The sequence below is a fragment of the Aethalodelphis obliquidens genome, unplaced genomic scaffold (assembly GCF_003676395.1).
Source record: "Aethalodelphis obliquidens isolate GAN/ISIS:26980383/991018 unplaced genomic scaffold, ASM367639v1 scaffold9, whole genome shotgun sequence".
Lineage (NCBI taxonomy): Eukaryota > Metazoa > Chordata > Mammalia > Artiodactyla > Delphinidae > Aethalodelphis > Aethalodelphis obliquidens.
Window position 1 is genome coordinate 36,965,094 of NW_020837953.1, and position 11,764 is coordinate 36,976,857.

General features: G+C 42.6%; 1 protein-coding gene across 6 annotated transcripts in view; it reads left to right on the forward strand.

Moving 5' to 3' along the window:
• Positions 1-3,538, forward strand: part of HP1BP3 (heterochromatin protein 1 binding protein 3) — a 35,402-nt gene extending 31,864 nt beyond the window's left edge. For all 6 annotated transcript variants that reach the window (XM_027109895.1, XM_027109893.1, XM_027109894.1 and 3 more), the window contains 2 exons: positions 1,145-1,258; positions 1,747-3,538. In XM_027109895.1, the coding sequence (XP_026965696.1) occupies positions 1,145-1,258; positions 1,747-2,041 (409 nt within the window). In that variant the 3' untranslated portion in view covers positions 2,042-3,538. The remainder of the gene's footprint in view (positions 1-1,144; positions 1,259-1,746) is intronic.
• The last annotated feature ends 8,226 nt before the right edge of the window (positions 3,539-11,764 follow it).

Here is an 11,764-nt window from a genome sequence, read left to right on the forward strand (position 1 = left end):
TACTGAACTGAATATACTTGAAAATAAAGACTACTTAAGGCAGTATTGTTTTAGAGCTGAAGGTTTTCATATAAGAATAGGGGGATTGGGGCTATCCTGCTGGAACTTACTGTTAGGCGCGTATTCCTGAAATCAAGCGTTGAATTTTCTTTGAGATTCTTGGCCAGTCATTTAGATGTTCATTCCTTCTAATAAAGAATAAAGTACATGGTAATGACAGGAAGATTATTAGAGGATTATGTATGTTTTAATGGTCCAGCACCAAGTAGGGAGAGCACTGGCTACTTCTAAGAATCCTAATCTGCCTCTTCATACTATAGAGACAAGGCTGTTTGTTTGAAAACTTGTCTCTTATACATATTTATTCATTTAACCAAAAAAAATGTATTGAGCACCTCCTATGGACCAAGCATTTTTCTGCGTACCCATGCTTTCACCTTCTTACACTTTCGTTTCTAATAAAGTGCCATGACGTGTACCACTGAAACCTGTTTCAGCAGTGTAGTGTAGCTTGCTTACGTTGTTCTTTGTGCATAAACGTAAGTGTTACTTGATTGAATGTGTATTATTTGAGTTTTTCAAATGTTTAAATATTCTTAAAATCATGCACATACAGTGTTATAATTTAAGGACTTATTAATCAGTGGGATCAAGTTTTCTACCATTAAGGACAAAGAAAATTTAGAATATCCTTGCTGAGTTTCTCAAAAACTTTGAAGAGATTCAGGCTTTATGACACTTTTGAGGTCTTTTGCCAGTATCATAAAGGCAGAAAATATATACTGCTGTGTAGGCTGTTCACCGCTGTATAGACCATTCACTGCTATATATTCAGTGGCTGATAACAGTGCCAAACACATGTCAGGAGCTTAAATAATTGTTTACTAAATAAATGATGGAAGTATCAGTTTTATTAAATGGAGGGAGGAAGGGAATGAGGTATGGTCTGGGACTTTTATAGATTTGTCATAACTTCATATGTTTGTTCAAAATAGGTTAAATTGTACCTGATATTTGTAACCTAACTTGACATAATTGGGAAGGGTGGGAGGAAGTGGGTTATGTTCAGGGAAGAGCATATCTAGGTTCACATTCTTTTCCTTGTCCTGATGGGACTTCTCTTTACTTTTTTTTTTCTTACTAGCCCAGGAGTTCTGTTTCCAAAGAAAGAGCCAGATGATTCTAAAGATGAGGATGAAGATGAAGATGAGTCATCAGAGGAGGACTCTGAGGATGAAGAGCCACCACCTAAGAGAAGGTGGGGACGTGTGGAAAACCCTTCTTAGAGCTGAAAATGACCGCACTAGGAGAGGCTGTGAAAAGTGTGTTGACAGTTCAGGATCCTTCTCAGATTCTTTGTGTAACATTTGAATTTGTCTTGTTCTTGAGCATTTAGAGGCTCTAAACTTGTGAAACACTGTGAATATGTAATAACTCTTTGGTCAAACCTGTGTGTGTGTGTGTGTGTGTGTGTGTGTGTGTGTGTCCATAGTTTGGTTATTTGAAGAAAAAGAATTCCATATTTTTCTAGGAAAAACATGGAATTATGTGTAGACTTCAGGAATTGGTTGAGTTTTTATACAATTTTAGTAAAGCCTTTAGGTAAAAAGTAATAACCCACATTCCTCTTCTTAACCTAGGTGACTTCTACCTTTGCTATTTCTTTTTTGGCAAAGTATCTGGTCATCCTGGTGAAGTGAATCTTTCAAGTACTAAGTAATTGCCTTTGCTCTTTGGTTCTCACAGGTTGCAGAAGAAAACCCCAGCCAAGTCGCCAGGGAAGGCTGCATCCATGAAGCAGAGAGGGTCCAAGCCTGCACCTAAAGTCCCAGCTGCCCAGCGAGGGAAAGCTAGGCCCCTGCCCAAGAAAGCCCCTCCTAAGGCCAAAACTCCTGCCAAGAAAGCCAGACCCTCACCCCCAGTCATCAAAAAACCTAGTGGTAGCTCTTCAAAGAAGCCTGCAGCCAGTGTGAGAAAGGAAGTGAAATTGCCTGGCAAGGGCAAATCCACCATGAAGAAATCTTTCAAAGCAAAAAAGTAAATTTTATAGGAAAAAAGGGTATCATGATGAAATTCAAAATCTTATTTTCTAAGGTCAGTGTGCATTTGTTTTAGTTCGATGCTTTTAAAATTACATTTTTTTCCTCCCCTATGAACATTATGGGGAGGGAATATAAATAAACCAGTTTAGCCATTTGTTAGCTTTAGGTGCTCTTCTTGGTGCCTGCCCCTCCCCCCGCACCCTCCCTCCCAGTCATTTTAATTTCTGTGATAATTCTGGACTTCCCTGAACTGTATAATCTATACTTGTCCTTTTTTCTCCCCCCACCCCAAGCCTCTTTCTTTTTTTATGGTCAGCTTTGGCTTTTTTTTTTTTTTTTTTCTTCCAGTTTTATCTAAACGGTTGCGAAGATTTTTATATTTGTTAGAAAGCATCAAGAATGGGATGCTAGTCAGGTGCTGGAAGTAAAAAGGAGGCAGTATAGCACTGACTGAATCATAACGCCTCCTGCCTGGAGACTTCAGTTATAGCTATAATAACTAATCTTATTTATAAAACCACTCCACTAGCCCCTTCTCTCCAACTGTAAACACAGAGATGTCTTAGCTTTGGAAATAGGCCAAAAACATTATGATCTCATTCAATTCTGAAGATGCACGACTCCTTTGGGCCCCTTTTCACATTGATCAATTCCTAGGTATTTTTCATTGACCCCTGGGCATTGCATTCCCTCAAAAGCAAGCACAAGATCTCTCCACCACTTGTTTTTTGACGGAAGGGGAAATATAGGAACATACTGAATTTGTGATTTCTGGTGTCACCTGTGTTACCAAAAATCAAAACATATAAAATCTTCTTGATCAAATGTTTAAATATATTTTTTAATATTTGGAGCATAAGTTGTCACTTCCTCTTTGCCTTTTTTATAAGGAAATATTGGAGAGTTATACCATTACTAATGTAGAATTGTTAAGTGGAAAAACATACAATTTGCTAAAATAAACTGTGGGTTTTTTCCCCTCCTTTCTTTCCATAGCACTTTTGATAACAAGCAAGTGGCTTCCTTTTTGAGTTACTTAAAAAGAGAAAAGAAAAAACAAATGAAGCCCGACTACCTAACCCTTTCTTATTTGTATTTGTTTTAGTATTGTGAAGTTGTGTTAAATAGCACTAGCTTTCTAAGAAATATTGATTTCTGGTTATCATTTATCTTCCCTGTGGCACTTGACATTTTAATTGTCTTAAACTTTTTGGTGTACATCTTCTGGCCCCTTGAGTGCTGCCAGAGGCGAAAGATGTTTGTTTAATTCATTCCATTTGCATTGTCTCCTGGGATCCCATCTGCAGCCTGAAATGTGGCTGGGAATTGGACTTGAGAAGATTGGCTTGAATTAGATCCATAATCAATGTATGATCCCATCATGAGTTTATTGGAATTTGTGTTGCATGTAAGGCAATCTTTCCTGTTGTAAATCTTCCTTTTTTTATGTACATATATTTTGAAAAATATGAATAAACATGAAATTTTAAAAGCTGCTGAACTGTAGCTTATATTTAAAAGTTTCCAGTGTCCTGGAAGTAGCCTTTCCTTATCCTCTGGAGTAGCCGTAAGTGTTGCCCTTACTTTGAGTCTTTGCCGCTCCACTCCTTGCATCAGCCACCATCCATTTTCTGTTCAAATACAAGCTCCAGTTTATTTGCTTTTTGAATTTTTATATGGATGTTAAATGTTTCTAACTACATTGAACCTGATTATTTAACGCATAAGAGATTTTTAAAAATCATTTTGTATTTTATTAAGGTCCTTGTTTTCAAGATCATAAATTCCAGTTTTTCATGATTAATGTCTACACATGTCCTTGGACTAGAAAAATACAGCACTGCAAAAGAATTGATAAACCCTAGAGACCTAATTCTAAAAGTAATTCTAATTTTCTGTTATGCTATTTAGCAGGTAATAATTCTTAATAGTACAGTTGTTAGGAACCTGTGCTAAGAATACTCTTCTGGAATCAAAAGTGGCAGGATTTTGGTTGGTTTCTGTGTTTTATGATATTGTTTTATTTTAAAAAGAAGGCCTGAACAGTCACCTGGTGGCTGTGTTGTATATCAGGTACTCCACCATAGAGTGAGACACTTAGATCGTTTAAGGTCCCTTCCTACCCTGACACTCTGTTAAATTCACAGAATTCAGGTAAGGACAAAACTGTCCTTGCTTTCAGCATGGGAAAAGACAAGAGGGCCGTTGCACTCTTCCAGGGAAAATCCCCAGCTTGTCAAAGACATGCACCTTCCTGACGTTGAGACAAAAAGATGTTTGGGTTATTTCCCTTCCAGCCATTCTCAAGGAGCAGAACACAATTTTTACTTCCATGTTACAGAAAGGAAAACAGCAAACGCAAAAGATAACTCAGCAATTATTCGTGTGGATCAGTGGCTTCAGTACTCTCTGTTAGTGGCTTTTAGTGAGCTCAGCTACAGTGTTTCATATGTCCTTAAACCACCTACAAACTGCCTTTGATAAATGAATCTCACAAAGTGCTGGGAGAGAGATTGTTGGCTTCTTAAAGCTCAAATGAGAAAGAAGAGATATACCGTTGCAGGAAGGGTGGAGTCCTTTCCTTAGTAATGTGACAAAAGCATTCAACACCGAAATCTATCCTAACCATCCACGCAGATTTAACTAAAGGAGACCTGGTCCAGTCATGTCTATTGTCTGTAACTAACAGGAAAATTACTTGGAAACAAGAGCTAGGTAATATACTAATACCTCTGATGTTTTTTCCATTGTTGCTCTTTTATAAAATTTTGTCAGCCCCAGGATAGGCTTGCTAACCTATCCTTACACCTGCTTTATTTTTTAATTTTTTTTTAAATTTATTTATTTTTGGCTGCTTTGGGTCTTCGTTGCTGTGCACAGGCTTTCTCTAGTTGTGGTGAGCAGGGGCTACTCTTCATTGTGTTGTGCGGGCTTCTCATTGCAGTGGCTTCTCGTTGCGGAGCATGGGCTCTAGGCGCACGGGCTTCAGTAGTTGTGGCATGTGGGCTCAGTAGTTGTGGCTCGCGGGTTCTAGAGCACAGGCTCAGTAGTTGTGGTGTACAGGCTTAGTTGCTCCGCAGCATGTGGTATCTTCCCGGACCAGGGATCGAACCCTTGTCCCCTGCATTGGCAGGCAGATTCTTAACCACTGTGCCACCAGGGAAGTCCCCTTATACCTACTTTAAAGAACCTAAGAAGTTATTCTTGTTCAGGCCGAGATTCCCTTGCCATCCTGATCTGTCAGGAGAAAGAGGTTAAGCCAGCCTTACACATGAACTGCTGTACTTAGCCAACTAAAACCTTAATCCAAAAATTTAGGATTATAGTTGAAGTTTCTTATCTTTGGAACCTGATACATCACAGTTCTTTGGGTTAAGCAAAAGTTCTAATCTTATCCATGAAGAGAAAGTCTATTCTTAATTGGATAAAGACCATTATTAAATTGTTTCCCCCAGTCAGGGGTTCTGACTGACATTACTTTCCAGCGTGTAGAGTTGCTTTGCATTTCTGTGGTAAAGCGGATGGTCACTCAGTTCTGCAGAGCTGAAGCTGAAGAGCTAGAACTGTTGAGGCTCTTGGCTTAGAAACTCCTTGATGAACACGTGCTTGGAAGCCAGGAGATGCTAAACGGCATCCCTCAGCTGTGCTGAGTTTTCCTTTTTTAAGAAACTAATCTCTACTATCGTTTTTTTATTTTTATTTTTTTATTTATTTATGGCTGTGTTGGGTCTTTGTTTCTGTGCGAGGGCTTTCTCTAGTTGCGGCAAGCGGAGGCCACTCCTCATCGCGGTGCGCAGGCCTCTCACTATCATGGCCTCACTTGTTGCGGAGCATAGGCTCCAGATGCGCAGGCTCAGTAATTGTGGCTCACGGGACTAGTTGCTCCGCGGCATGTGGGATCTTCCCAGACCAGGGCTCGAACCCGTGTCCCCTGCATTGGCAGGCAGATTCTGAACACTGCACCACCAGGGAAGCCCCTCTACCATCTTTATTACTGTATTCTTTCTATAATTTCCACAAGATTCTTAACTTTGAAGGCTTTTTTTTTTCTGTTGGAGTAATTTTCTGCCTTTATTTAAATTCATTACCTTAGTTTTAACTGCTTCTAATTTGTTTTGTCAACAACAGGTATGTCAAAGGAGGTTTCTAAAGGTATGTTCCCAAGCTGTTTTCCTCAAAAATTGCAACTCGTGGGACTTCCATGGCGGTCCAGTCGTTAAGACTCCGCGCTTCCACTACAAGGGTGCAGGTTCGATCCCTGGTCTGGGAACTAAGATCCCACATGCCCGCAGCTCAGCACCCCCCCCCTCCACACACACAACTTGCAACTCTTGATATTGTATGTAAATGTAGAATTTACACCATTTGCTGTTAAATCTTTGCTTATTAGAGAAGAGTTCTTTCTCTAGGGGGCCTTGAATATGTTTGACAAAGCGTAGTTATTAGTTTGACTTATTACTTAAATAATAATAGTGACAATAATAGCTAACACTAAATGAATTTTTTCTATGTGACAGGCTCTGTACATACATTAGCCTTGTTTAACCCTAGCAACCCTATGAAATGGTCATTGTTTATTATTCCCATTTTACAGAAGGGAAAACTCAGGCACAGAGTGAGGCTGAGAAACTTGCCTCAGGACACAGTAAGTGGCAAAGACAGAATTAAACCCAGGCACTCTGAATGCAGAGCCGTCTCTAGCTGCTCTGCTCCACTGTCTCCCCTTGACAATTTTTCAGGCTTCTGAATTCTCCCTTTATCTTACAGCACAATGACTCTGTGTTCTATTCATGGAAAAGAAAGGATTTAAGAGTGCAGAGGATTTGGAAATGAGATTAAATTATTAAATTTGCTAATTAGGAGTCAGTGTGACTTTTGTCTTAAGAAGTTTGGTAAGAACTATTAAAATTAGATCTTGGATTACTGGAAAATGTTAGCTAGGCTGCCCTAAGGTAGTCTTTTGTTTGTTTTTCTTTTAGGACACTATGCAGGCACTTGATCACTCTCAAATCCTAGCCATGGGACACTTTCTGGTTTCCTCACAATTTGCTTATTCCAGGCAGATTCTTTGAGTTCACAGGATGCTGACAGTTGTGAGCACTTTCCCTCCAGGGGTCACAGCTTCTATCAGAACTTTTATGTTGCTAACTGAGCAGCGCTCTTACCCTTTATAGACTGTAAACTTGCATTCCATGAGGGCTACCAAGAGAAATTCCAGAACGGGGATTGTCTGACAACTGAATTTTTTGTATATAATACCGGCTTAGTAATCATGAACTGGAATAATAGAAATCTTTGCCCTTGATTCTGAAAGAAACCTTAGTCATCCGGTCTCTCCTACCATCTCTGTCTGCTTTGTTCGCCCAATTCCAACAGATAATTCTTTTTCCTAAAACCCAGAGTTGCACAACATCCTTGCTCATCCATTTTACTGTTTAAGAACTTTTACTCTGATGAAATTCTTCTCATGTCAAACCTAAATCCTTATGTTGTAACTTAAATTCGCTGGTATGTAGAATAAGACATTTTCACTAATTCCAAATTGGGATTGACTTCTGGTTAGAGTATATGACTCAGCCCAGCATACTAATAACATCTTTAGCTGTGATCTTGCACAGTGGTCTTTGGGGCCTGTATCACTTACCAGCTATGTGACCTTGGCTAAGACAATCTCCCTGAGCCTTGATTTCCTCATCTGTAAAATAAGCTCTGGACGCGCAGGCTCAGCGGCCGTGGCTCGCGGGCCCAGCCGCTCTGCGGCATGTGGGATCCTCCCGGACCAGGGCACGAACCCGTGTCCGATGGGCCTAGCCGCTCCGCGGCATGTGGGATCTTCCTGGACCGGGGCACGAACCCGTGTCCCCTGCATCGGCAGGCGGACTCTCAACCACTGCGCCACCAGGGAAGCCCTAACAGAATTTTTTTCTTCCAGTTAGCAGATTTTTAAACCACTAGGAGCTTACTTGTTAAAAGATGAGCAGGGGGCTTCCCTGGTGGCACAGTGGTTGAGAGTCCGCCTGCCGATGCAGGGGACACGGGTTCGTGCCCCGGTCCGGGAAGATCCCACATGCCGCGGAGCGGCTAGGCCCGTGAGCCATGGCTGCTGAGCCTGCGCGTCCGGAGCCTGTGCTCCGTAACGGGAGAGGCCGCAGCAGTGAGAGGCCCCCGTACCGCAAAAAATAAAATAAAAAAGATGAGCAAGAAAAAAACACAGCTTTGAGTTACAGATGCCAGGGAGCAGGAGAGAAGAGCAGCCAGGTGGACGAGAAAAGTGAGTTCCTTCTAGGCTGGGGTTACCAGAGGCCTTGGTAGCCATCGGCTGCCACCTGGGCCAAACGTGGGGCCTTAGCTGGCTGTGGATGAAGAGCGAGGCTGCAGAGAAACTGCAGCTACTCGATGTGCAATCTTTTTAAAATCTCCATTAAATATTATTACCACCTTATGTTTTCAACATAGACGTTATTTTGGATAGTATTTGATATTACCTGCCTTTCTTCACTTTCTGAAATGCACCCCTAGACTCCTGTCTGACAACAAAGCCTCTAACGAGTGTTTCTGGGGAGGGGTCCTCTTTAAACCTGTACTTTTAAGTTGGAAAAGTACTAGAACTATTCCTTGTTCCCCTTCTTCTCAAATGGGGTACAGGTAGCAACAAGATTAAATACCTATTTCTGGGGCATTCATTTCATTCCATAGTATTGGGGGCAGTGCTTTATGTTAATATCAAAAGAAGTAGAAGGAAGTACAAAGTCCACAATAGTCACTAAGATAAAACGAGATTTCCTAGAAATAAAGCAGCGGCGGCACTGAGGCTCTACAGGTGATCCCCAGGGAGTGCCCGTTCCCTCTTCTCCAAAAGCACTGCCCTAACCGTGACAGAGAGTGTGCGTGGAGGTGCCTGCATTCTGTGCCCCTTTGGAACTAAGACTGAAACTTCAGGCAAGCCACAGAACCTTCTGGTTCTCAACTGGAAACGAGAGTCGAACTAGATTAGGTAACATTTCTCTGATCCTGTAACCTCCACACTTCCTGCCACCCAGAAAACACCGGAAAGAGAGAGGATCTGGCTGTAGAATGTTGTGGTCTGGTCTGCTTTGTGAATGAATGAAAAGGAATCTTATTTTAATCACTGTATTTGTCTCCTTGGCCCGTAACAAAATACCACAGACAGGGCGCTTGAACAGCAATTGATTTTCTCAGTTCTGGAGTCTAGAAGTCCAAGATAAAGGTGTCCGTAGGGTTAGCGCCTTCCGAGGGCGGAGGGAAGGATCTGCTCCCGGCCTCTCTCCTTGGCTTGTGGTTGGCTGTCTTCTCCCTGCAGGCACCTTATCTTCCTTCTGTGTGTCTGTGTCCAAATTTCCTCTTCTTATAAGCATACCAGTCATATAGGATCAGTGCCCACCCTAATAACCTCATTTTAATGTAATTACCTCTTTACAGACCCTATCTCTAAATACAGTCATGCTCTGAGGTACTAGGTGTTAGGACTCCAACATATTAATTTGGGGAGAAAGGACACAGTTCAGCCCATAACATATCTTAGAATTAAAAAAAAAAAAATTCTGTTCTAGGTCACTTACTTGAGGGGGTGTGCAAGACGTTGGGGGCGGGGGGTAAGTTGCAGGGATAGCCATTAGGACACACCCGAGGGAAGGAAACCATGGTGCTCAAGGTTGAAAGTAGCTACCAACATGGGAAGGTATTGCTGAGGAAACATGGAAACGTGCGCTGTAAAAGCCAGATGCGTATGGGATGCTGTGCTGAGGCCTGTTCCAAGCTCACCATCTTGGCTCCAGTTTCAGTCCTCTTGTTGGAGACGGGCTCGGAAAGGATGTGATGTTACTTCCCACTCAACATTGATCAGCTGGCAACTCCAGTACCAGATTCTGGGGTTTCTAGTGAAAAGGGAAGATTGTGATAGCAAGATCACACATGTATGGTTTAGTCACTGTCACTGACTCATCAGGAAATGCCATGACAGGGCCATGTGCCCTCACTTGTTCAGGGATCACGACCCTACCACCGTAGCTTGCCTTGTCATTCCTTCCCCTGCTTAATAGAGATGATTTCTCTGGTCTTCCAGCAAAAGTGAGTCATTAATCCAGTGGTTGAGGTTCTATACCTGATGGCTCCCAAGAGCTGTCAGGAATGTAGGATGAGATATGTGGGGGCAGATAATGATGCGGTGGTGGCTGTTTCATGCTGCAGCCCTGAGCGGAACTAGCTTGGCTCACCCAGGAGATGGCTGACTCCCACTGAAGTTTGTTTCCCCTGGTGCAAACCTCTGAGCTTGTACATCTATTGTACATTTACTAAGGCTACATGCATGGTAGAAGCTCAGAGTTTCTGTGCTTTTGGTGGAATTAGGTCCACTGAGTTTGGTAACCTGAGCTCAGACGGGTGGTTACATTACTCTGGTACACAAATAAAAATGAAGAAATGAACTTCAAATGTATAAATCCATTTGGTTTTGAAACATCATATTCCTGAGTGAGTGTATTGGTGAAGACCAATAAGAAGAGGATCCTTGGTGGTCACAAAGTCAGGAGTCAATGTCACGTACATTTTCCACACATGTGTCTTCCCAGGTCTGGTTTTTGTGGTGTTCTGTTGCAAATGTCTGTATCCCGGGGATCTCGCACAGTGCCTGCCACTCAGATCTTCACCCTCTGTCCCTTTCTCCTGAGAAAGGTTTAGAAGGCAAAATTCTCCCTCTGGTTTTAATGGTTTCACCATCTGAATTTAATTCCTTGGTCCTTTTTCATTTTGACCTGAAACAAATTCCTGTTGCTATTTTTAAAATTATAGGCATCAGGATGAATTGTGTGCCTCAGGAACTCATTAGAGCCAGTAGTTAATTCTGTTGTGGCTTGTGTTGTTTTCTCCAAAGAGTCTCAAACTGGGGACTGTGGTCTAGTAATTGGCAAGTCCTCTATTTAAAATTTACATGCATTTTAGGAAAGCTAGTAAGAATTAACCCTTCATCCTTTGTGTACCCTGAGTTTCATAAATTGGGATTTTCGGAAAGCAGGACCAAGTTGTAAATCAATCGATCCTTCTCATCAATGGACTCAGGGTTGTCCCGTGGCCTCGGTGAAGGGTTTTCCAGAGCACCTGGCGTGCGAACTCAACAAACACTTGCCATTCAATAATGCATAAAAGAAACTCAAGAAAAACAGCCAAGTCTAACAGCAGCGAATATCCACTGAGCACTTCACTTACCGTGGGTCAGGCACTGTGCCAAGCACTTTGCCCACACTAACTCGTGCGAACCCTCACGTCCCTATGATTCAGGTGTTAGTAACGCTTCCAGATGAGGCGCTGGAGGATTAAGGTGCTTGCCCAACGTCCCACACCTAGTCAGAGGAAGTGCCCAGATTTGGGACCAAGCCTCGAGGCATTACACCTCACTGCGGCCTCTTGGAAGGGCATCCAGGTTCTCTGGGGAGACAAAGCGATGCCCGCAGGCCAGCATGGCTCACACCTGCCTCCTTCCCAACTCCCCTGAGGCCCTCAGACCTCTGCTGTGCCCGCCTACCTCTGTCAGGGTGCCCACCTGTGGGGGTGCAGCCTGTGCCGCCCCTGGGCCCTTTGGGAACAAAAGGGGCTTTCCTGCCGTGTGGCAATGCTGGTGTTTCCTCTGCAGAATTCAGGTGTCATACCCGCCAAAGGCCGGACTGAATCGGGCTTGCTGTTTATTTTTTGGCACCTACAAGGTTCTG